This window comes from Convolutriloba macropyga, chromosome 6 (assembly GCF_964194025.1).
Source record: "Convolutriloba macropyga chromosome 6, txConMacr16.3, whole genome shotgun sequence".
In the NCBI taxonomy this organism is placed as follows: domain Eukaryota; kingdom Metazoa; phylum Xenacoelomorpha; order Acoela; family Convolutidae; genus Convolutriloba; species Convolutriloba macropyga.
The window spans coordinates 47703506-47730419 of NC_134473.1; the positions used below are offsets into that span (position 1 = coordinate 47703506).

The following is a 26914-nucleotide window of genomic DNA, read 5'->3' on the forward strand; positions in this document are numbered from 1 at the left end:
GAAAGAAATTAGAGTCCTACAATATAACTTTTTAACCAGTATCTCAATCGAAAATCAAAGAAACGAGAAAAATAACAATTAAGCAATAATTAATTGCAAGATAAAACTATAGAAAGTTTTCAATAAAATGTGGACACAATGTTTTAGTTCAGCGGCTTGGGGGACTGCTGGGTTAAAGCAGGTGAAATGGGGGGATGGGGTTAGGTGCCGGTGGGGATAGGCAATTATAAGTGATGGGTAGGAAGGTTGGCAGTCCATGAATGCTAGGTTTCAGCGGTTAGGTAGTATATAGCGGAGGGACGCAGGGAGTTTTGAAAATAAATCACATTTTCAAGACAGTATTCTATAACTACGAAAGACAGAGTAAGATAAAACACAATTATGAGGCTATTTTGCACGATGGTGAATATAGCGCATTCATTGAGTAGCTAATCTTTTGAATTCATTTTGTTCCCTTCACCGGGTTTTTATGACCCCCGCTCACAAATTAACAAATTTCATGTAGTTTTATAACAAGTTATTATGTACAAAATATCTCGAGCTCCGGGGGGCGGGGGGGGGGGGGTAATATGTACTTTAAGCTAGCGGCCCGAAGCAGATTAGATCCTATCTTTCATTGTTAAACCTAAACACCAATTTTCTACCGGGAAATTATATAACGTCATCGGTAGAAAACTGGCAAAGTTTTCACCGCCTTCTTCGCTTATAATTTCACCGCATTTACTTGACTTCGGTTTTACTGAAAGTTAATGTCTCCAAACTTGCTAAGCTTGGTAAGCGTCTTATTATTAATTATTGCCGAAAATCTTAATGCCAATGACTTAACACTAAAATTTTGTAATCAGACCCGGAGTTCGTAATAATTGTTCTGCAGAGTAGACAATAACTCGGGTCGATAATCAGAATATTAGAAATAAGATTGTAATAAAGACAGGTAATTAGCGAAAACCGGTTTTGAGGAAATGAAAATGGCATCATAGCACCCAGCAGAAACTCTGCGCATTGAGTGCCCTTCCTGCATAATCTTTCATATTAATTTTTCAAAGTAAATTTCAGCGTTTTCCCGACATTCAGGAACTTTACGCTATTTAGAACTACGCTTCAGGACCTACGTTTTTTTCGAAATTTTCTATTGTTTATGAATCTAACTAGGACTCCGGCTTTCGGTTTTAACTTAACTATAGACCTTTCTCAATTATTAAGGGGAGCTGAGAAAAATTTAAAAATTTATATGTTTTAATAAATTTAATAGAAGAAAAATCCCTAGTGTTTATGAATGTTTATCGAGAACAAAAAAGGGCTAAGAGAGCTGCGAGAAGAGCCGAAGAAGATGGTTTATCTTTGGGACATGCTTGACTGATTTTGTGTTACAAAACCAAGAGATCATTTTTTGCCCTCATCACCGACGACATGACGATTAAATTGATAGAAAACTTCTAAAAAACCCCAGCCATCTCAATCCAAAAGAGCAAAAAGCTTACTAACGGTCACTTTTACCTACTTCTCCAGTTTCAATCAGCACATTGTCTGGGTACTTAGTTGTGAGTTTTTGGTGGCGGCACTCTACTTATCACAAGGCTTCGCACCAGCTAGCTACTTACTGTTGGCTCACACCCTCTTTTAGCTTTAGGCAAGCTATAACCTTCAGCTGGCAACCCCTACTTGTGTGTGATGAATATTCTGAACGAGGCGTTTTCATAACAAGGCATTTTTCAAAACTCCCTTTTTGGGGGACAAGAAATTAAGCCACAAAGTCACTGCAGATACTTGGGTATAATGATTGATTCTAAAATGAACTTTCATGTACAACTCAACAAAGTCCTATCAAATATGGCCACAGCGAATAGATCCATACACCATAAGCGTTATCAGTTACCTCTGAAAGCACGATTGATGCTATTCAAATCCCTAGTCCTTTCTCATTAAATTTTCAGTGCTCTATTTTTTCAGAACTTGAAAATCTCGGCAATGCAGCGAATTTATCGACAAATCAATTGGGGAATTAAAGTTTGCTATATGTGAAAAAAGTTTGAGAGATCTATACATCTCGTAGTAAAATCTGACATTTTGCCTGCAGATCTTTTAATAAGCTAGATGAGTGTTTCATAGCTCAGGAAAGATATTTCATTATTGAACTCAGACGGTACTGAGATTTTTTTTTGAAGTGGAAATGTCTTAGTAAGAAAAAACCAACAGAACTGAACAGCTAATTCTCCTGAGGTCGAGAAGTCGATCATTACAAAAAAGAAGCATCCAAAAATGGAATAAACTTATAAACTTCCTTGTGAATTCCGGATTATCAGATCACGCTCACGCATGTTAAAACAGCATCTGCTCCAACAATTCAAACATGTACCGTTGGAAAGGAACGTTGGTGGCTTCAACAGTTATTTTTACTTTTAAAAAAACGGAACCACTAATTTTGATTTTTAACATTGTACTAATTTTGTATATTACATTTCAAACTTGTAATGTTTAATAATTGGGTTATATTTTCAATTTACTTGTTTAAAAAAGAGAGAGTTTTGAGAACTATTCTAGACTTAAGATTTGAGGCTGGAACCTTAAAATTTAATCACTATATTCGTCCCTCTGGTAGTCGGACGCAAAGCCAATCTGCAAACCAAATCTATCCGATCATCTCCTTTTTATCTGAGCTTACGAAAAGCTAATGTTACGTTTATTTGAGAGCGTTTAATCACTCACGTAAAGGGATTTTATGCTTGTTTCGGTCAAAATCTCACCAGGATGGCCCTCTATGAGTTTGCGGTGACAGCAGAGACCCATACGACATTTACTCCATTCCAATCCCTAACATAATCACCTTGTAACCAATCCTGGTGAACTAGCTTGTTTGCACAATGAAGAACTGCTATGAAACTTTGTAATTAAATTGTCATAACAGAAATAAAAACCTCTAATTGTACTGCTTGAAGCAACTATGGCAAATTCATTGAGTGCTTCGCATCAATTGGATTCTTTTGGAGATGCAGAACAATACCAAAACACTGAAATAAGATGAAGAATTAGGCCCATTGAATTTAACCTGAAAATCATTTCCTCAAAAAAACGTTCCCCGGTTAAAATCAACGTAGCTTAAAATTTTCATTAGCTGTAGATGCATAAAATTTGTGACTGAAGCAGTCAGGCGAAGCAATCTCTCTTCTAGTCTCTTTATTAATTGATCACATGATATCTAGATACAAGTTTTTGAAATGACTCGCTCTCCACACTCCGATAATGAAAATCACGAAAAATCTTGAAAAATCACCTAAATTGCACTCCTCGCGTGTGTCACTTTTTACCTGAAAAACCGTGTGTTGATACACAATTTTTTATGTGATCTCACACGAGAAATATTTAGAGTGAACTTTAGGCTACAGTTTTCTATCAAATTGGAGTTTGCAATTATTTAATATGACAGTTGCACGAGTTATCTTCAGGGTACACAATAAAACGCCCAAGACTGCCAGTGCAAATGACACGAACAAAGCACCGTGTTACAGCCTGTCAATTTACTGTAATTCCACTCCTGTGCAGTTTTAATTGTGAAACCAGGCGTTCACACCGCCTCAGAACTTGGGTTTAATTTCAATGACGATGGGAATTCAGGGAAGCATATGACTGGCCACAGTCCATAAAGGTATAAAATCATCACCTCGTCCGCTTTTGCTTTCGGTAAACAGATTCTTTTTCTCAACAATAAGCAAAAAGATGGCAGATTGCAAATGTGAAACAGGACTTTGACTGGGCGACGGAAAACCGCAAGCCCAGGTTATTAGTCTAGCTAACAATTTTTCCTTGTCTTACAACGCAATTCATGGAGTATTTCAGGCTGACTCGGAACTATTTTGCCTGGAAATTAATGCCCAAATCTGGAATAAGATAAGCTAAGAGCCCTTCTCCGGCTTGTGGGAGCAATACTGACAATAAAGGAGCCTTTCTTTTTGATAATTGAAAAGAAAGGTCATGGTACCTTAAAATAACTTTGGAGTTTAGTTTCTCACTTTTAGATGCAAAAATTTTAGATGAAAACTAGGGAATTTGTTAAAACAAGTTTTTTTGGTGGATTTTCAAGCGATAACAACTGTGAAAATGTGAAAAATTCGCTAAATGGGCTTTTAATGGTTTTTAGAGCTCTTAACAAAGGCGCTTTATATTTAATTTATCTGCTGCAACTTTGCTTTCCTTCTAAGTCGACACTATCGCCCAAAAGTTGACGACAGATACACTCAAATTTTTTGAGTTTCGCAGTGCTATTGAGCGTTGAGCGCCGAGCCTGTACGCGCGGTGCTTTATGAATGACTGTGATCTTTTTCGTTTGTGCTTTACCCCCCCTCCCCCTCAAACTTAATATTTGCTCCCGCCCCCGGCTTAGTGAGTGCATATTATTTGCTGCCGCCTCCCAGCTTAGTGGGTGCATATTATATGCTCCGGGGGGGGGGGGCACAGACGGAAAAGATACAAAGACTTTTTTCTTACCGACTGGGTGTTTGCGTTCCCTGAAACATGAAATTTTATATACTGCAACGAACTTAGGCCAAGAGATCATTGTAGACCTCATGTTGCGTTTTTTGTATTCTTCAAATTAGTGTTGCGAATACTTATTCCGCGTCATAAGAATATTTTGCGTTAGTGAATTTTTGTTTTGGGAAGCAATGCTATACAACTCGAACTCTGCATTACCACATGTTATTGCTGCTTTACCAAGAATTTAGGGCATGGAGGGCTTAAACCATTTATTTCAACACGCCAAAACAATCAGAGCTCAGTGTAACTTGCATTTTATGACCCTTATTAGAACTAAATTCGCTCTTAAATTAATTTTACTAGAAAAGTCAAACAATTTGTCTTCACCTGCTTGTTGTAGCCCCGCTGTATGCTCATTTAGGTTCGTTTGTTGTGTCTGTTGTTGGTCTGTATTGCTTCCCACTACATACTAAAACAAACATCATCGCAATTCTGTGTCGAGCAAACTTAACCATGAAGCGGATAATAGCAGATGATTCATGACAGCGCACAAACATTTCGTTTTGTTCTTTCTGCGGTCAATAGGGCGAACTGTGTTATGTTATTGTATTTTTAAATTTTTCTGTTCCCACCCCACTTGTGGGGGGAGGAAATATGTTTTCAACTGGGTTTTTTGTTCAGTCAATTTTGGCCGGTCGATATATTCATCGTAGAGAAATGTGAGTGGCATCATTAAAAAGCTCGTCCGGCGCTGAATTCGAAATCAGACAGATTTTTTGAATTTTGTTTTTTTTTCGAGGAGTTATTGAGGTTTAAAGTTTTGTGAGAACAGGTGATATTCGACAGGTATTTGTTAATTTTTAGGGGAATTTTCGTTCAAATTAAGTTTTTTTTTCTTTTAAAAAATTAAGTCAAATTTACATTTTACGCTTCAAAATTAAAAAATTTTGAGTTCCTAATAAATGAAAGGCAATAAAAAGTCCGGCTATAGTCTCATAAGGAATATTGCTGCTAAAAATATCAGATTCTAAATGAGAGCTGTTTTTTAAAAACCTTTTCACAATTTTTGTTTTTAATTCAAGTCACTTAGAGACTAGTCACTTTTCATAGCAAGGTTCCGCTATGGATGAACCTCATTTACAGTCAAATGATGCCCAATGAAAAAATTTGTTTTGAAGGAATCGCTCAAGTTTTTTATTGGTTCGGCTCTGAGTTTTCGTAATTTTTAATGAAATTTTGATTATCTTTTTGAGATTTTAAATTTTTTTGCAGTCCAGGGGCAGTTTTTGAATAAAATTGAAATAAATTCCCTTATCAACTACACCTATCTAGTGTTTTGAGTGGACAGCTAATGGCTTTTAAGACTTCAAAGACAATTTTTGTATACCTTTAACCGATTTTAAACTTATTTCTGTGTACTTGTAAGTCAGTCTAAAAAATGACAGAAGCACTTTCTTTTCTACAGCAACCAAATTTGAATTTGTTAGCGGTTCTATCTTCTACTTGTTGATTTTACGACTTCGATGACACGAGTTGTCATAATTAAAAAAATTTGGATAATATTTCATAACTTTGGTTCCTTTTGAAATCTTATTATCCTAATTTTGACAGTTCTCATTGGCTAGATAAGGAAAATTTCAGAGAAAAGCTAATAATTTTAATGGATTCGACACTATCATCCCGCATTTTTCCAATGATTTTTTTTGCTTGTATTTGTTGTCGTTTTCTTAGTCAAAAGACTTATTGTGATGATTTATTGATAACCTAAGAATGACAGATATCATTGTCTTCCCATCGAAGTGAAACTTCACATATTTATTGAATTTCATTGAAAGCTATTGAATTTAATGGCTTTGAAACTACGGGTTTTCTCGGGTAACTATGGGACTTTTGTGGTTTTAATATAATTCTTCATATTTGTTGTTTTTTTAAAGTCGATTCGTTAAAAAAACACACACCCATTGCAGTTAAAAAAATTAATTGAAAATAAAAAAAATTTCATTTATTGTTCATTTTTAAGGCTTCGACACTTTTTTCACTGAGTTCTATTGAATTTGCTATTTTGCTTGTTTTTTGTTTTTTCTATGGTCATCAATTTTTTTTAATTCAGAGTTCTCATAAACTAAAGAGTCTTAAAGTTCCTGATAGTTAATTTCCATTTTCTTCTTTAAAACTGATCACTTTTTGTTGTTATTTTTGTCAATGGGTAACTTATTCTCATCTTTGAGAGGTCACATCCGCTTCTTTGTAATTCAAACACAACCTTGATTTCTGATATTGTGTTCCAACTGCTGTTTTGTTTGTTCGACAAAAAGCAGTTTCATAAATAATTTGTGAGTGGTCAATATTTGTGTTTCTTTTTGTCTTTTTTTTAGCCAATTCCCGCAATAACAAATCTTATTGGTTTTCAAAAGAGACCCGCGTAATCGTTTTTAACCTTTCATTATAATTTTAACTGAGTTAGTATAAATAACAAAAGCATTTCAGATAATAGCTAATGATTTTGGTTACCTTATTTTTTTCGCAATTTGTTTGGTTTTCTTTTAATCTTTCTGCAAATTTAGTTCTTTTCGATGACCTAGTCCAGCCAAAGACAAATTCTTTTGAATTTGACAATCAATTTATCTAGAATTTTTTTTTAAAAACTACTGTTTTTCAAGACGTTTGAAATTATATGGTTTAAAAAATATTGATTTATGTTTGAGTTTTGCCTCGTTATTTCTCGTTTTTGTCTCCGTATAACCTAGTCTCATATAAAAGAAGTTCCATCTTCTTTTTATAAAGAAAATGTAAATATAGTAATTATAGTAAAATATAGATGTTCAGTTTTCGCCCTAAAAAATTCTTTTAAGTTTTTGCTTGCTTTGTTATTTGCTTTTTCTTCGCGTAGTTTCAATAGTGTTAGATCTCGTGAGCGCTCTAATTAGGCATGATATTATCTAATTCAGCTCTAGTAGTTTAGGTGTGTAGCGATTTTTTAAAACTCAAACATCTTTTTTTGATTATCTCTTCATTTAGTTAACAGTTAGGTCAAAAATGTAGATGAACTGTGGTCAAAACATCATGTGCGAACGCACATTAACCGGCCTCTTTGTCTGTTTTCGGGCCAATTTCAGCTAACGACAAAAATCATTGGGATTAATTTCAGCTTAATATAATAAATTTTGTGATCGTTGCAAAAATTTTGTGAGAAAAAGTCTTTTCAGCCGTCATTTCTTCTTAAGTCGACTATTGTTTTCGACTTTCCAATAACTGAACAATCTGTGGCACGGTTTCCTAAAAGTAAAAATTCCCAAACATAAATACAAAATAAGTCAACTAGGCACTACTTCAAAGGTTTTTTGCCCATATATAATCAGTCGTAACTTTCTAACATCGTAGTGTTATAAAAATCGAATAAAGACCAAGGTTTAGAATTGCTGAAAATGTTTTTATTGCCCTACAACAAATGTTAGGCAAATGCTAAGATGCTGTAATAAATAAGAGTAGTAAAGCTAAATGAAAAGGAACACAAAGAACGGTAAGAAAAACTTCAAAATTAGCAATGAAAACAGTTGGAAATTTCACAAAAATTTACCCAAAAACTTCAATGAATAGTGAAAAAAATCAAAGTATTTTGATTAGTTGGATCAAAAGTACGGACAAATTATGAAGCCTAAGTATAAGTTAACAACTGTTTGCTCTTAAAAATTGTTTTGTACTTCAAATATCAGATGATGGAAATCGCATTTATGCTCTTGACCGTCGGCAACTATGCAGAGCACTTGTTGTGAACTTAACAATCAGTGTTCAAGAAAAAAAGCGCCAGCTCCAAACATGAAGGATTGAAACTTGTCTGGTTCCCCTGAGACAAATTTTGTAAAGTATGTTTATACCTCAGGATTGCAAATCATAATCGTTTCCCATAGATAAAATTTTTTCCTTTTCATGACAATTTGTTTAGTAGCCGTTTTAGGAAAAATGTATTTTTGGGCAATCATGCTATTAACACTAAGCGGAGGGGGAAAAACAACATCTTTCTTCTGAAATGCTTCAAAATTCTTCTCCCACTTCTCTGCAACGCATACCTTTAACTAACGTTCCCAATTTTCTGTATCAGTTTGTCGGCTTTCCGCCGCAGTTTGATTTTTCTACTCTAAGTGACTCGAATATCGGTATGCCGCTTTTTCACCCCTATTTATTTAACCCCCTATCATTTAACCCCGATTTATTCACCCCACTATCATTTAACCCCTCTATCATTTAACCCCTCTATCATTTCACCACGATTTTAATCTTTTGTAAAATAAGGACTATTTAATTAGCAATATAATCATTTGGCCATGCCTTGCGGTCCATGGCCATGCCTTAGCGGCCCGTAGGACTTGATATGAAACTATCACAACCGAACATGGGATTAAGTTATCTACTTAATAATGACAAAGTATGCCTTTAATGTCGACTCCTAATTGGCGGATGAAATGTTAGAGGGGTTAAAAGATACGGGGTTAAAATATGCGGGGTTAAATGAATCGGGGTGAAAAGAAGTAGAACCCGAATATCAAACACGACAGATTTCGAAGGTTTCATTTGCTGAGAAACAGAATCTTTTTTCAGACCTATCCTCTGAGTTTGCTCCGCAAATTGTTTCCTGTTAAACGTAAGATCGTGACATTCGTTCCATCATCGGTTTAAACCACCAAGGAGCCTTTTATACAAATGAGCGCTTGTTGAATGTTCAAATTTTTTCCACGTCATTTTTCTGGTAGGTTTGTTATGAGGAAAACACCGTGCTGTGTTTTTGGACTGACAAAAATTATCTTTTTCAGAGACATTTGCCAGCAATCAAGCCAAATTCCCCGTTTCAAAAATTTTCAAGTTTCTGTTGGTAACTGTTGTAAAAATACGTGATGACTTGATAACCCTGTTTTCTCGCATTTAGAATAGGACCGTTTCAATCTATTGATATTTAAGGCTTTTTGGGGTCTAGTAAAGGCAGGTCAAAAACCGTAAGGTGACTTCTCATTAAACACGTGCCTGATTCGAGACATGGACCACGCAAAACTGCCTGAACCCCTCCATCTAAGGGTTTATTTCTAAAAACTTGTTTCAAATCATCTCCTGACAAATCTGCGACAGCTGCGTAAACGCTGAATTTCCCTCGAATTTATTGTTGAATTAATGATGTGACATTTTGCATTGACAACTCGAACAATCTGCTGTTAATCGTTTATTTAACAATTTTAAAGTGCGTCATTTTTGTCGGAGCAGATTTAACGCTGAGAACAAAATTCACTGCTCTTATGTAATGTTTAATTTTATGAGCGCTTCAACATTTTATAAATTATTTTAATTGTGTGTTCAGAAATTTTTAGTTTTCAGCTAAATTTCTATACAATGTTGAAATCTTTTAAACTTTTTATAGCTGTATCTAATCCACTTTTTCGCATTATCATCAATAAATTTGTCAGTTAATTGTCCTCAAATTTTCAGCATTTTTTCTGAAATTTTAGTCAAGTTTCTAGTAGAACTTGTTTTATATGGGCCTCTAATTACAATTTCAACACATTCATTGGATTTCCTTCAAAATTGCCTTTTTGGAGCCGCTAAAAACGACCACCTGAGATAAAAATGGAGGGCATAACTGTAAAAGTTGGCAATTTGCAGATGATTTTTAAATGATGACGTTTAATTGAAAAAATTAATTTCAAAGTTACTTTGAAACTTTTATCAAAATTATCTGCAAAAGAAGCTGCCGAATGATCAGCATCATGCCGAATGATCATCGCTTAAATGCTTATAAATTATAGCCGCTCACTGCATTTTCTCTGTGATTTCCATTGTGTGGCTGATCCGTCACGTAGCCTTGATTAGTATTCCCCCCACTTGTTCCAAAAGTTGGAGGCCATCGTGGTCCCTCGTAATCATCTTGTGTAAAGTGCGGGGGTGGATTTACTGGCAACAAAAATAGTACATCAAAAATCTTCCAGTACACATTTCGAAGTAACTTTCAGATTTTGAGATAAACAGTAATGCCTTTTGTGTATCTTTTGCACAGAACTTGGTGTATGAATTAATGCAAGCTGGTAACAATTTTCATCAGAGCTGATTATAATTTAAACAACTTAGAAAATATCAGTAAGAGTCAAGGAACTAGGCGGGCTATCGAGTCAATTTTATTCTCAGAAGATACTTCTGCAATCAATTTGATTTCGTTCCTGTCATTGTTATTGAAATAAGATTGTTGATTTCAGACATACATAGTCAAATGACGTATAGCTAAAGTCTTACAATTCAGTTGGAAGTATCTTTCTATATAATTGATTTGAATAAAAGTACTCTAAAATTAATCAATTTTGGTACTTTTAAACCTTTGTTGAACCTGTAAGTTCTCTGTAGCATTTTGATTGAAAGAGGATCTTTATTCAAGATCCCAATGGGAAAAAATTCTTCTGTTCATTTACTCACTCCGTAATTTAGTCTTTTTCAAAATTCCCGCCGGAATCTGTTTTTTGGTCCACACGATTGTTCACCACTTATTGGGTGAGACAATGAATACAATTTTTTGACTTTGCTATCCCTATAGAACGAACACGTGCATTAACTTACCATGATGTTGATCAATTGGTGGCTCAGTAGGGTTTGCGACTGCATCCTTCTTTAAACTCGGTTGGGTTTCTTCACCCCAGCTAGTAGATTCCTTGCAATCTTGCGACATAAGAATCTCAACTTTGAAAACTGATTATAGTTTCAGAAGCCGATTGTGAAAACCATACCGTTTCCTTTCCAAAACAAGAAAAGAACGAGGAAAATATAATTTTTCCAGCTTCAACACAAAATTTTCAGGAAAACGGAATACTGCTAGCTTTGTATTGTTCGTGTTCAAAAGCCAGAACAACTAAATGTTTAAATCCAATAAATGATTTTGATTGAACAGCTTTCTATAGCGGCTATCCAACATTTTTGTTTCAAATCTGGCTCGATCATGTTTTTAAAAGGCAGATATTCAGAATCTCGACATTCCTGTCGATATCCAGCTAATGCGTACCAAAATGTCTACGATCTGCTTATCTGTTAATCTGTAGGAGTAATAAAATTAATTTATATTTTGTTCCGACCCCTCTTGAGGGGGGAGGAACTATATACTCAAATGGGTTTTTTGTTCAGTCAATTTCGGCCGCTCGATATAATAATCGTAGAGAGTTGTGAGTGGTATCATTAGAAAGCCCGTCCAGCGTAGAATATGGGATTAAAATCGAGGTTTAAAATTTTGTGAATATTAGACGTAATTCAGCTGTTTTTATTCACATTTTCGACCAAATTTTCGTCAATTTTGACCAATTTTTCGTCAATTTTGCAAAAATTATGTTAAAATTGTTAACTGTAGTGTCATTGATTTTATCTCTTAAGATAGAGAGTGTTGCTGAGTTGTTTGACCCGAGTTTTTTGGCTAGAATTTATGCTATATTTCTCCAAATTGTTTTTTCCGTCACAAAATGGCTTTTTTAGCACACTTGCTTTAAATTTGCTGGAAGTAGACACCATAAAACTGCGGCCATATTTTTTAAGCTCGAAAAAGAGCTAGCTGTACTCCAGCTGGCTTTAAGAATCTTCTAAAATTATAATTTTGCACATTTTTTGCAAATTAAAGCTCGATAGTTATACAAAATGCATTATTTGTTTTGTCAAACTAAAAAATTTTGTATAGAAATGATCTATTTCGCAAATATTTTTTGCTGGACGCGCAGAAATTTTCGGGGCTGATCTTGATGTCACCATGGATCCTTATGAAAAATTTTTTAGATTTTAATGGGGCGCGAGTTTTTTTTTCAAAACTTTTCCGCTATGTAAAGGTTTTTGACGAAATTTACGTACACGAACATCAAATGAGGGCTCAGTTTTTGCCAGATACTAAATTCATGGAACTATACCCAACGAGATTATATTATGGTTTCAGAGTAAAGCTCATGGTTTTTATGGCTCTGACCAATTGTTTTCGTAAAAATTTTATGGACTTCTTGAGTTTTGCTTTGATTTCATATACTTTTTGCAGCCCAATGACTTAGTTTCCCCAATGAATGATCCAGTTAACTTTAGAACGTATAAAGAACCTAGACGTTTTCAGTTGTTATCTAATGTCTTTTATGACTTTGAATATATCTGCTTGGATAAAAAATCGGTGAAGTTTTGAACTATGCCAATATTTTGTCTTTTTTTCTCAACTAGGGGCCCAGTACCAGTGGAAACAGGCGGAAACCGATTTCCTGTGAGTCATAAAAAAATGCCAGCAACGGTTTTATATTCCACTAATGGTTTTTTTTATATTCAACTGATTTCGGACTACTTGTTTTCAATCTTTCTTTTAATTTTATCATAAATTCATATTTTTTATGAGTTTAATTTGCTTTCTTGTCGAACTATTACCTTTATTACCATTCTATATAAATGAAGGCCTTGCAGTAAGAATGCATTATGTCGGAAAAAAGTCGTACTTGAAAGTGTTAATTGTTTTTAAAATATTTTATGCTTTTTGGGCTGAGAATCAGTATCAGTTATCTCGCATCTCTTTGTGACTTTTTTGTTTTGCCTATGTTTGTCTTTTTTTCTTTGTTGTACGTCAAATACTTGATATCAAAAAATTTTAATTGCTCTTCCAAGACGCATAACTTAACCCAATTACAGATTTCAGTTCATAGCTGTTTGTATTAATGAGTTTCAAATTAAGTTTTTTTCATCTGTCTGCTTTTTGCTATTATTTTCGTCACGATGTAACTCAATCTCACTCATTAAATTTCTCAACTAAACCTGTCAATTCAAAAAGTTTTTCGGGCTTGGTTATACGTTGTGATTAATTTCTTCGACCATTTAGTTTCATAGAAAGCTTTCGAGATTTCTATACTGTTCAATTTTTGAGTTTCTTTTTGTTGTCATATCTAAGTAGTCGTTTTTTAAGGAAGACTCTTTGATGTTAAGATGAAGGGAAAATGATGATTTACAATCTTTTCCATAAAAAACTTTCTAGTTTTTTTGTTCCATTTTTGAGTTTCTTTTTGTTGTCATATCTAAGCAGTCTTTTTATAAGGAAGACTCGTTGATTTTAAGATGAAAGGAAAATGACGATTTACAAGCCTTACAGGTAACTTCTTTCATTTTAGTGCTTGACCAGTGTCAGTTCGTGAAATTGTTTTCTTTTTTGGCTTCTTTATATATTTGTTTTTTTTTTGTGGGCTCGTGACTTAGTCTCATTACTAATAGATCCAATTGAATTCCTCCTGAGGTGTTGAAACTTAATCCAGCGCCTTTTGTTCTAATTCTATGTCTGTTCTGACTTTTGCGAATGTTTTTTTGCCCAAAAATAAATTTGGGTTTTTGAGTTTCGATTTTCTAGTTTTTTGGTTCAATTGTTGCTGTCTCTGTAGACAAAGATCACAGCCAGCTTCCAATGAGCTATAATTTACTTTCAATTTCGACTGCTTTAGGACTTGATTTGGTAACAAATTGCACAAACTCTTTAGTTGAGATTTTCTTGCGGAAATGAAAAGGTTTTTCGCTATTTATGTGATGCCCCGAAAGATAATTTGATATATTCTAATGGAGTATTTGATATCTTTCGTTTGGAAAATACGTTAGTTACTGGTACAGGTCTCCAATTAATTACCTTGAGTGAAAGATCTTTTTTGAATATAATAGATTTCCAACAATTTAATTGGTGAGGAGAAACAAGATCTTATAAATTTATATTGAAAATTTCAATTAGATGCGGAGCAATTACAACTGCTGCATCTTTACTTGCCCGTGCAGGAACTGTGCACCTATCTAAAATTTTACTTGGATTTAACTACCGTGGCGGGAGCATGCATCATGCATCGAGATTTTGAAAATCAATTACTCTGCAATTTGAAATTTTAGGGTTTGAAAAAGCTGTTTATCCCATAAACATTGTTCAGATTGAACAATTAATAATGACTAGTTTCTTCATTTTTTTGTATTGGCAATAAACATATAACAAATTGAGTCTGTTTAAGCTGTCATTTTGTTTAAGAGCTGTGAAGTACTTCTTCAAGTTTATTCAATATGTTTTTTTTGTTTTACATTTCTTCAATATAATTTGAGCCTCGTCAGTTTGTTTTTCGTTTTTTCTTTGGTGATTTTTTTTTGCTTTGGGTACAAGCTGCTCCATGCTAAGATATTGATGAGAAATTGAATTTTATCTAAAACAGTATGACAAGAGTAGTACACTGTTTGCTAGTTTTCCAAATTCTGACAGGAAAGCTCTTTTCATCAGTCGTTGCTTCTTTGGGGCGCTTTTGAATTTTTTAGTTGAAATTATTAACATACCCCATGTGTATGAAAAAAAAGTTGCCTCTGAAAAATCCGTATCCGTTATGAGTGAGCCTATGAGGAATAAAGGCTGTGTCCAAACAATTTTTTTTCAAGCCTTTTCAATTACTTTATATTAGTCATTCATTAAAATTAATGAGTTTCAGGTTTAGAGTCGCAGTTTGTTTTTTAAAAACAAAATAATCGGGGGGTGTACTCCACTCAATCGACGGAACAGTGAACCCCACTATGAAACATCACAGAAGCGTATGTAAATTTACCGCAAAAATACATGATCACAGCATCGTCGGACAGAAGGTAAACACAATGGATTTATATCGAAGGTCATTGAGCTAAACTGAATGAAGTACCTGCTTTTAGCATTCGCTAGTAAACTGATTAAACAAAAAGCAGGTAGTCGAAAATTAATAAAAAACAAAGAATTAGAGTTGAGTGAATTATGAACCGAGCAGCCTTCCTTCTTCAACAATTGCAGACATAGAAGAAAAAATTGGCGGCTCTGTATGACGTCTTGAGGGCTCTACATCCCCTGATACATAAGAGACAGCTTCGCAGGAGTCCAAAGCTAACCTTGGTTTGGATGAAGTTGATAGTGTCTGAATACAGTTTGTTTTTCTTGTCAGATTTTTTTTCGGCTAAGCATTTCATGACTTTGGAGGCGGAGTGGCCAGCACTACCAGTGCAGGCCAAAAACTAGAGGATTGAAAGAATTGTTCTCAATTTCGATAATACGGTCTCATATTGTAGTTTTTTTAGCTGTTCGTGATATGAGTAGGCATTTTTGATTGTTTTCGGGCATAAAGATGCGAGCGGGTTGAATACTTTGACATGGAAAATATCATAGAGATTTGAGTTTGCCAGAGTCCATTTGCTTTGACATCATAACCTACCACGTTCATCAAACGCCTCAACTTGTCTCGATTTTCGTTATGGCGAATGTGGGTGTATCCTTCTTCTGCACAGTGGAGGCCATGCGTGGTGTTGATCTTATCACCACATGAACACAAACCTGGCGTTTCCGTTAACTCGCAGCCATCTCGAATTTCTAACTTCGTTAGCCAGAAATTGTACTTTTGGAGTGGTAGTGCATTTAGCCAGCTGGAAGCGCCCATTTGCGAAGCGAGTTCCATTGAGAACGTTGTCTGTTGATTTATTGCTTTTTTCAGACTATCGAGCTTGGTTTTTTCTTTCGGGCTATTTTATCTTGTTGCGAATGCTTGGAACAAGCTCAGCCTGGTTAGGTCATGGTTATTTAGGGGGTTGGACAGGTCAATCGAGTCGAAGTAATCTCATGTACTTGCAGTAGGGTTAGCTATGTTCAGTCCACCCAGGCTCAAGGGTAAGGCGTAACTACTCTGAAGGGTTCTATCCAGGGTTCGAGACAACTTGTGGCTGGTATAAGTTTCTCATTCAGAATTGATTCCACGGCTGTCAAGGCTTCGGTTAGGCTGGGCGTTGCTCGGTTATGGTATGCAAATTCCTGTTGGACGCCTCTGGTTAAGCAGCTTCAAAAATTCTGCGGCGATGTTCGCGCAAAGGATAAGAGTTTCTCAGGCATAGACGTATATTTACCCAAAGAAGCAAGGGCAAAATTAGAACAAGATGAGTTATCACAAATCACGAAGCCAAAAACACGTATGCTTTTGGTGATTTCGACATTAGTGTATTCTCGCATCTTCCAGCTTTGAATCTTTAACCACCAACTGCCAATTAGGACGGCTCAACAGATATCCGTAAGGCTTGCCACTGAGACAAAGTCAATCGAAAAAATCTCGGAGCTCCGTTATTTTTCCGGCAGAGGAGCCAATGTCTGCACACCACTTCTGTATGATGCTGCCGGTTTGAACACAACTAATTAGTAGTAACGTGGCTATGCCGTACATCGACATAGCATGGGGATTGCCCTGAGTTGTCCCTTCTTGAGACAAAAATGTCTCTTTCTCGACAAACAGCTTAGATGGTGCTTGGTAAGAATTACTCATAGCATTTGTGAGTGAAAGACATTGGTTGGAGATGTTGTGAATTGCGAGATTTCTTTTCAAATGTTTGAGGGCATTTTTAGCATCAATCAATAGTAGCGCGTCGTTATTGTATTCATTAAAGCAAAAACTCAGCCTGTGGATAAAATACTCCATGCCGGATATTTGCCCAAGACACAACTGTGTTTTGCCTCGTAGAAATTGCAGATTTTGTTCGACACACGCTACAATTCATCGCCCAATTTTTTTCCGCAAAACTTCCTCCATTCCTATAGGTTTGACATCGATGTTCTTGGCAACCGGAATTAGATGACGGGCAGTGTTTGCGACTAGATGATGTGGGGAGTATATCTTAGGTGGCCATTTGGCATGCGAATTTTGCAAGTGTTTTGAAAAAGTCAATGGAAGATTCAGTAAAAGACGCCATTCGTCGGTGTCAAGGCCTGAGGTTCCATGACTACCAAAATTTTTAATGCAGCTTGTTTAGCCATTTCTGCGCTTGTTGTTTCATAGGCTGTAAGAGGATAAGGATGATCGAGATTTTGGACAGTGCAGGGTTAGCTTCGTTTGCAGCGGGGTGCTTTTCTTTGAGAATATCTAGAACCTTGAACGATTCTCTTGTTGTTGTTGTTCTTGTTGATGTCGATTCTCTGTCTGGTAGCTGACGGGCATCTCGTTTTATTCGAGTTCGTTCAACTATCGTTCTCGTGTTCCTAAACCTGTCACAATCACAGAAGATTTGCCAGCTGCAGCTAAAAAAACTGTTTCTAAAACTTTTCGTCGACAAATTTTCACATGATTTTCAATATTCGTTTTCTCAAAACAATCACTTTTGTGAAGTTTTTTTCTCTTTGAGTCTGTTGACTATGCGGGCCGTTCTAAACATAAATTCGTTTCTCGCGATGTCAATCTCTTAAACAACTCGTGAGCTCTGTCACATTTTGTTTCACTCTCAGGAAGCTTAGGTTCCCTAACTTCCTCAGTGTCAGATGTCAGTTTTTAGCAGTAAAATGTCATTCAGTTGCAGATACATAGGAAGAGGCAGAAAATTTAACAGTTTTAATTGAAATTAGAAGCTGGTTTGGATTCCAGCTATCCATTTTACACACTTTTTTGAAATTTCTCGAGTTCAGTTAAATCTGATTTTGCGAGGGCAACGCATTGAAGGCTGTAGACTAGTACTGGAAGCTTTAAAGTATTTAGAGACCAAGTTTCACAATTGTTGCGATTTTCAGGGAAATACGGCGCTTTAGGAGGTAGAGAGCAATATTGTTGTTTGTTGTTGAACTTGGTGCTCAAGTTGCTTTTCAGAGGACAGGCTTTCAAGTATATGAATCCCTAAGTATATGAATCTCTTTTTCTTACAACACTGCTGTTCAGATCTTCATTCTGGAGGTAAAAAATTTATTTGGATCCTCTAATATTTTGAGGTGTACTTGTCCATTGCTAAGCCCATTTTGCTTTCAGTTAGTTAGTTGCTTTTTGCATATAAGTCAACTTGTATTTGCTCATGCCCTCTGTTAATGCATAGTAGTTTTAAATCATCAGCGAAAAGTTAGAGTTAATTGAATCGTAGCACGTCAAGGAGTTTGTTAAAATAAATACAGTACATTAGAGGGCCCAGCAAGGAGCGTTGCGGCACTCAACTAATTACAGTTAGGGTTTCTGAACTAACACTGTCGACTCTTACAAACTTCTAAGGTCGTCTTTCAGGTAGTCTTTGAGATAGTTGTTCAGGTATTTATCTAAAACTTGAAGTAGAGAACTGACAACGCCCATTTTTGCAATTTTCTTTAGAAGATCGCGGTGAGGTACTTTACAAGCGTTTTCGAGAAATCTGTGTAGAAAGCAGTTATTTCGTCCTTTGAGTTTTTATCAAGGCTTTCATATATTTTTGCAGGAAAGCAAGCGTTTTCATCAGTACAGATCTTCTCTCTACAAACACTGTTCATACTTTGTTAAGTATTTGAGAAAGGGCTCATTGAGGGCAAATTATACACATTTCTGAAGACTTTATCTATTATGTTCAACAGAGAAACGGGTCAGTAATTTTCGCCTAATCTTCTATCGCATTTCCTGAAAATTGGGGAAATTGCTGCAATTTTCAAACTATCAGGTAGTTTTTTTAGACGCTTTATGTTTTCAAAAATTTTTTTCAGGTAGCTGATTATTTCGTTAGAAGTTTTCTGGTAGAACACTGTTTTTGAGCCCTTCGTACCTCGAGTTTTTTTGGATATATGGTCAGAAGATTATTTCGCAGTGATTTTTTTGATACACTAAAATTTGTAAATTCTGGGTTTTGAGGTTCAGTTTTTTTGATATTGTATAAAACTTTGGGCGAAAAGACAGACTGAAAGAACTCATTCAGCATATTGAATTTTTCACAGATATTTATGCTTGTTTTGGATTGAAACATAAGTAGCTTTGGGAGAATGAATGATATGTTCAATTTTTTAAAGTGCTTGAAAACCATTTGTGTATTTCTAGGACGCATATGATCTTCTTGATAAAGAAGTCTGCCTATCTTCGCAGCTTCAGTCACGACATCTCTTAAACTCTGTACATGTCTTTTGCGGTAGCTCGTGGGCTTTGTACTAAGTAGAAGCTGTAGTGTTTGTAGTCTTTTCAAAAGATTAGAAATGCCAGCCGTTATCCACAGTGGGAGACTCTGACAATGTCGTGTTCTACGAGGTACGTTAAGTTCTATTAGGTCCTCAAATTACAGGATTAGTTCTTCACTCATTTCATTGATATTTGTATGGCATAGAGGATAAAAGGTTCGGTTCTGACCATTTTGTACATTACATCAAAATTTGCGTTTCCGAAGCTTCTAAAAGCCTCAAGAGGCGGTTTATTTTCAGTAAGCAGAACCTCAACTGTCATCATAATTGGAGTATGGTCGGAACAGTTGTAAATTTTCTCAACAGCTTCTGCATTTTCTGCATGAATGTGACAGATTTCATACGGTGCAAAATCAAGTATGTTTGTCAAGCGGGTCGAAAAATCTGTGGCTTGCATTAGGAGGTTAAATTCTATCAGATCTTGTACCTCTTCTTCTTCATTGTCTGTGTTAATTAGATTTTTGCAGTTAGCCTGAGGTAAATTCAAGTCACCGGCTGTTAAAAGAGGATTGTTTTTAGGGAATAATTTAAAAAGATGCTAATAGTGTCAGAGTTATACCAGTAGGTACAGTTCGGCGGAGATATAAATCGCGCAAACAATGATTTCGCTGTTATCAATTTTTATTTTTTTTGCAACACAGGAGTCAAGTAGGTCTTATGCATACTTTAAGCTTGTAAGCTTTTTTAAGAGCTATCTGAGAACCCCCTATTTTTATATTTTTATTGTCATCAAGAGGCCTATCTGCTCGATAGATACCATAGTCTTGCAAACGCAGCTCAGATAAATTTTATTTTAGCTCAGACAGAATATATTTTAGACAGAATATTAAAAATTTTCAGACAGAATCCTATTTGCTAGCTTGGTTCTTCTCTCAAAGTTTACGAGCATTCGAGTGCTTAGTTTTAGTAAACTGATGAATCCTGGTCAAAATCCTTTAATTATGCCAAGGATGTAATTTGGCGGCATGTCAATGTGTACCTTGACCCCATCATTGAACAGTTCCAGATTTCTGATTTTGAGGTTTTTGCCAGGCATCCCCTCATCTAGTAGTTGTCTACTCTTCTGATAGACTGAATTTTCTATCAGAGCATTGTCTTTTGTAAGAGCTGGCAGGAGGAATAGACCTGTTTGGGAGAGACTTTCCCTATCTCTATAGCTATAGCAAGCATCATGCGTACTTCTTGTTCAGATTTTAAAGTTTTCAAGAGGGTTTTTGGTCTCTCTATATCGTTTTTGAATGTTACTAATCTCTTGAACTCTGACGGTTGCATTTAAACCAACTTCACTCATTATCACTTTCACTTCATCAGCAGTTGCGACAAGATTTTCTCCATTTGACTTACTAAAGTCTTCTTTAACCCCTTGCAATCTAAATCTATTTGCGGTTTTGTAATCAGACTTTCGATGATCTGTTTGTTTCTCATATTTAGTAGAACTACTTCGATTGGGATTAGAAGCTGTAGCCGAAGTCTACATTTTCTTTACCGTTTCACAGGTCTTCTCGAGCGCATCATTCAAATTTTGATCTGAGTTTTTCCTCGGGATTTTTGAAGCTTCTCTCGTACGTTAATATATTCGCTAACTGTTTATGCTCTGAAGCGAATGAAGTTATCACGTTCCTTGTTATCATTACTTGTGTTACAGAGAAACATGCATATAATCTCTAGCTCTCGAACACCAGCAAATGCAGTTTGTGACAGAAATGTGCATTAAATAGTCATGTCTAAAAGAGTCTTATAGGAGATGCAATGGAATGACTTATCGTTCGCTGATATTTGTTTTTCGCAAGAGTTACAAAACCTACCCATATTCTACTCTCAACTGCCTATTCCGCTGGCGACCTAAAGGTGCCTTTGGACAAAGCGAGCAGTTAACACTTGAACTTCGTTTCAATATCAGTTGGCAAGTCTAAAGGCCTAAAGGCTTTTCTTCATACTAAAACTAAAGGGTAAGGAGAGTTACCTTATGAAGCAGAAGAGGACGGGGATGACTAAAAAGGCGCACAACTCCAGTCATGACAGGGGCAGTGGGTGTGGTAGACATTACACTCGTACTTGTCAAGCTTGCCTTTGTTTTTGAGCTGTTTTCTGTGTTGCTTGTAAAGCACTTTCTCCTTGATGCAGTTATTGATGTTATTAGTCCCGCTTTTTCAGCGTTCTATCTGTTTCAGAGTTCTATCTTCCCTGTTATACTTTTTACAACTAATGTAGTTCGCTATACATCAAGATTTTCAAGGAACTTTTTTTTCCACTAAAACAACTCACTTTAACGAAGCTTCCAAGACGTCTTTTAGCTTTTATTGCGTTCTTCGTCCTTATTTTTGTCTTGTTCTGGGATGCCATGCACGAAAGGCTCCTTCGTTCTGGGGCTAGGGAGTTGACTAGGGTATGGAATTCATGGACTACTTGACTAGGGGCTTGAAGTCTAGGTCTTTTTCGAGCCTGTTGATTATGCGGGCCTTTCTAAACATAAATCCGTTTCTCGCGTTTTCAGTTCTAATTTTCAATATCTTAATCAATTCGTGAGCTGCTGCACTTTTTTTTCTCTCAGGAGGCTTAGGTTCCCTATCTTCCTCAGATGTAAGTTTTTCAGCAGTAAAATGTCATTCAGTTGCAGATTAATAGGAGGAGGCAGAAGATTTGACAGTTTTAATTGAATTCTTGTAGCCGGTTTGTACTCCAGCTGTCCATTTTACGCACCGTTTTGAATTTCTCTTGTACAGTTAAATCTTTTTTTCTGAGCCCCGCCCATTGAAGGCCGTAGACTAGTATTAGAAGAATTGCGGACTTGAAGAGATCGAGTTTTTTGTTTGTTGCGATTTTCGGGGAAATATTGCCCTTAAGGAGATAGAGGACACTGTTTGCTTTTTAACTCAGTGCTCAAGGTGATTTTCTGAGGCCAGGCTTTCATGTATATGAATCCCCAAGTCATTCACTCCATCTTTGCTGTTCAACACTTCATTCTGGAAGTAACCAATTTGTTTAAATCCTCTAAATTAGATCGTAGTGCACTTGTCCATTGCTAAGCCCACTCTGTTTTCAGTTACTCAGTTGCTTCATGGATCTAAATCAGCTTGTTTTTGATCATGCCCTCTGTTAATGCTTAGTAGTTTCAAATCATCAGCGAAAATGTAGAAAAAACTGAATCGTAGCACGTCAGGTAGGTCGTTAAAAGATACAGAACAGCAGAGGGCCTAGCAGGGAGCGCTGCGGCACTCAACTAATTACGCTTAGGGTTTCTGAACTAACATTGTTTACTCTTATTAATTTCTGAGGTAGTTCTTCAGGTAGTCCTTCAGGTATTCATCTAAAACGTGAAGTACAGAGCTGCCAACGCCCATTTTTGCAATTTTCTTTAGGAGTTCACGGTGAGGTACCTTATCAAACGTTTTCGAGAAATCTGTGTAGAAAACAGTTATTTCCTTCTTTGAATTTTTATTAAGGCTTTCAGATATTTTATGCAGGAAAGCAAGCATTTTCATCAGTACAGATCTTCTCTTTATAAACCCTGTTCATACTTTATTAAGTATTTGACAAGGGGCTCATAGAGGGCATAGTATACACATTTTTGAAGATTTTACATGTTATATTCAACAGAGAAACTGGTCTGTAATTTTCGACTAATCTTCTATCGCTTTTCTAGAAAATCGGTGAAACTGCTGCAATTTTCCAACTATCAGGTAATTTTCTTAGACGCTTTACGTTTTTAAAAATTTTGTTCAGGGAGCTGATTATTTCGTTAGAAGTTTTCTGGTAGAACATTGGTTGTGAGCCCTCTGTACCTCGAGTATTTTGGATCTATGGTCAGAAGAATGTTTCGCAGTTTTTTTTGATACACTAAAAAATGCCAACTCTGGGCTTTGAGGTTCAATTTCTTTGATATTGAATTAAATTTTGGGTGAAAAGACAGATTGAAAGAACTCATTCAGCATAATGACCTTGTCTTGCTTATTTTTGATTTAAGCGTAATTAGTTTTGGGAGAATTATTGATTTGTTCAATTTTTTAAAGTGCTTAGAAACCTCCGCGGCTTCAGTCACGACATCTCTCAAAGTGTCTAGATGCCTTTCAGGGCAGCTGGTGGGCTTTGTACTAAGTAGAAGCTGTAGTGTTTGTAATATTTTCATAAGATTAGAAATGCTAGCTTTTATCCACAGTGGGAGACTCTGACAGTGTCATGTTCTACGAGACACATTAAGTTCTATTAAGTCTTCAAATTACCGGATTAGTTCTGCACTCATTTCATTAATATTTGTATGTCGTACAAGATTAAAGTGTTTTTTTCTCATCATTTTGCACATTTTCATCAATTTTTAAATCAAAAAAACTTCTTTCCGAAGCTTCTTAAAAACTCAAGAGGTGGTGGTTGACTTTCAGTATGAGGAAGTACAACTGTCATCATAATTGGAGTATGATTAGAACAGTTGCAAGTTTTCTCAACATCTTCAATTTTTCTGCATGAATGTGACCAATTTTACACGGTGCAACATCGAGTATGTTTTTCAAGCAGGTCGGAAAATCTGTGGCTTGCATTAGGAGGTTAATTTCTATCAGATATTGTAACTTTCGTTCTTCATTGTCTGTGCTAATTAGGTTTTTCCATTTAACTTGAGGGAAATTCAAGGCGCCGGATGTTAAAAGAGGAGTGTTTTTAGAGAATAATTTAAAAAGCTTGCTATTAGTGTCAGAGTTATATTTGTAGGTACTGTTCGCCGGAGGTTTATAAAACGCGCAAACGATGATTTTGCTGTTATCGATTTTCGACTTCACTGCAACACAGGAGTCAAGTAAGCCTTTTGCATACTTTTTTGCTTTTAGGTAATTCTTAACAGGTATCAGAGAACTAGCATGAGTATTTCTATTTTTATTTCCATCAAGAGGCCTATCTGCTTGGTAGATATCATTGTCTTGCGAAAGCAGCTCAGAAGAAAGATATTTTTATGTTACCATGTTTCACAGAGACAGATTCAAATCTTCAGATATAATTGCATTTGCTAGCGTGGTTCTTCTCTCAAAGTTTTCTTTGCTTCGAATGCTTAGCTTTAGTATGCTGATAAATCCTAGTCAAAATCCCCTGACTATGCCAGAAATGTCCTCTGCCATGTCAATTGGTACCTTGACTTTATCGCTGAACAGTTCAAGATTTCTGATTTTGAGTTTTTTGCCAGGCATCCCCTCATCTAGTAGTTGTCTACGCTTCTGAAGGACTAAAATTTTTCTAAGGGCGTCGTGTTTTGTAAGAGCTCTTGAACTCTTTGACGGTCGCATTTACCCTACTTTTGCTCATTATCACATTCACTTCATCAGCAGTAGGGACAAATTTTTCTCTCTTTGACTTGCTAAGGTCTTCTTTGACCCCTTGCAACCTAAATCTCTTTGCGATGTTGTAATCAAATTTTCCATGATCTTTTTGCCTCTCAATGATTTAGTAGAACTATTTGGGTTGGGATTAGAAGCTTTAGCCGAAGCCTACGTTTTCTCTACATTTTCACAAGTGTTCTTCAGCGCATCAGTCAGTATTTGATCTAGTATTTCTTTGAACTTTTCCTCGGGTTTTTGAAGTTTCTCTCGTACGTTAATATTTTTGCTAACTGTTTATGCTCTGCAGCGACTGAAGTTATCACGTTCCTTGTTATCATTACACGTGTTACAGAGAAACATGCAGTTAAACTCTAGCTCTCGAACACCAGCAAATGCAGTTTGTGACAGAAATGTGCATTCAATATTCATGTCTAAAAGCGTCTTATAGGAGATGCAATAGAATGTCTTATCGTTCGCTGATATTTAATCTTCGCAAGACTTACAAAACCTACCCATATTCTACTCTCAAGTGCCTATTTCGCTGGTGACCTAAAGGTGCCTTTGGACAAAGCGAGCAGTTAACACCTGAACTTCGTTTCAATATCAGTTGGCAAGCCTAAAGGCCTAAAGGCTTTTCTTAATACTAAAACTAAAGGGTAAGGATAGTTACCTTATGAAGCAGAAGAAGACGGGGATGATGAGGAAGGCGGACGATTCCAGTCACGGCCGGGGCAGTGACTGTTGTAGACTCTGCACTCGTATTTGTCAAGGTTGCGTTTTTTGAGCTGTTTGCTGTGTCCCCTGTACAGCACCTTCTCATTGATGCAGTTCTTGATGTAATTAGATCCGCTTAGTTCAGACGAGTTCTATCTTCTCTGTAATACTTCTAAACCCTAACATACTTCGCTACACACCAGAATTTCTAAGGAACTGCTGGCTCCACTCCGGGAACTCTCTTTACCAATGCTTCCAAGATATCGTTAGCTCTCTTTGCGTTCTCCCTCCTTGTTTTCGTCTTGCTCTGGATGCCAAGCGCAAAAATCTTGTTCGTTCTGGGGGCTAGGAATTTGTCTAGAGAGTGGAGTTCCTGGACTACTTGGGGGCTTGTAGGAGAAAACACAACCAGAGAACAGATCGTTAACTCCTATGAAGAGGACGATGAGCACGTACTGCTGGTCGTTGGGGATGAAGTTGTAGGCGTTGTTTATTCTCTCAACCGGGAGAGAAATGAAGTTGAGGTTGCCTGCAACTAGTTCTCTAATTTGAAAATCAGCAATCTAAAGAAACTTTTTTTCTGCTGGTTTGTAAAGGGAGTATCGTTTCCTCCGATCAGTCATCAAAAGTTGTCATGATAGACATCATCATCACTACCAATATCAAGCTTTTGACAGACTGAGAGATAGAACTCCGTCTTTAAGATATGGGTCTAGCTGACGGATAGCGCTGGAGACTTTACCTTGGTACATTATGTGGTTGAAGTGGAGCACTTCTTTCTAAATTACTTTTGGAGTTTTTGGTAGTAGGAGCTGAAGTGCTTTGCTTTCAGAAAACAGCTCATCTGCTTGTCCTTGGCTTCACATCTCGAGTTGTCTGCTAATGGTCGTTCTGTGTTTTCCAGTGAGCCGTGGTGTTGTTGTACTTTAAGATTTTGTCCTGGAAAACTTCGGTGGGAATTTGCAACGAAAAGTCCAATGTGAAGAGAGCGGGTTGACTATTTAAAAGGATTAAGGATTTGCAGAATCAGCGGAGGATGCGCGGTAAAGGTTAATATATTATCGTCAGCGCTTGTGGCGATGCAGTGATGGCATTCGAAAATATCGAAAAACTCACGGCCGGAGGCCAAACCGCTAAAACTAATGTGGATATAAACACAGGAAACGCACCCTATAACACGGCATCTGAGATATCGCTGGCACTGGCTACAGTGAGACTGCAACAATATAGGGATTGAAGGCTACATAGGTCTAGAAGTTGAGTCTGAGACGAACAAGTTTATAGAAATTAGATTTGAAGTGCGAGAAACAAAAATTTAGAATATAAGAGAATAGGTGGTTACCATAAGTGGAAAAATGCACAACATCTTTACTGAGTACACAAGGTTTGAGAACATTTTTAAATTCAGGTGAGAATTTGATGTTCTTTAAGGGCTGGAGTCAAAATGATTATGAAGCGCAGAGTTCAATTTTTATATTTTATTGTTAACGAAACTGTTATTACTTGTCTG

General features: G+C 36.3%; 2 protein-coding genes across 2 annotated transcripts in view; one reads left to right on the top strand and one right to left on the bottom strand.

Annotated features, from left to right (window-relative positions):
- The window catches only part of LOC142341721 (uncharacterized), a 24951-nt gene extending 13648 nt beyond the window's left edge, over positions 1 to 11303 (bottom strand). The window contains exons 1-4 of the mRNA XM_075392887.1: positions 11059 to 11303; positions 10268 to 10404; positions 4858 to 4939; positions 4483 to 4502 (exon numbers count right to left, since the gene is read on the bottom strand). Of these exons, the coding sequence (XP_075249002.1) occupies positions 4483 to 4502; positions 4858 to 4939; positions 10268 to 10404; positions 11059 to 11167 (348 nt within the window). The 5' untranslated portion in view covers positions 11168 to 11303. The remainder of the gene's footprint in view (positions 1 to 4482; positions 4503 to 4857; positions 4940 to 10267; positions 10405 to 11058) is intronic.
- Positions 1 to 26914, top strand: part of LOC142341718 (uncharacterized) — a 110834-nt gene that overhangs the window by 12718 nt on the left and 71202 nt on the right. The window lies entirely within an intron of this gene.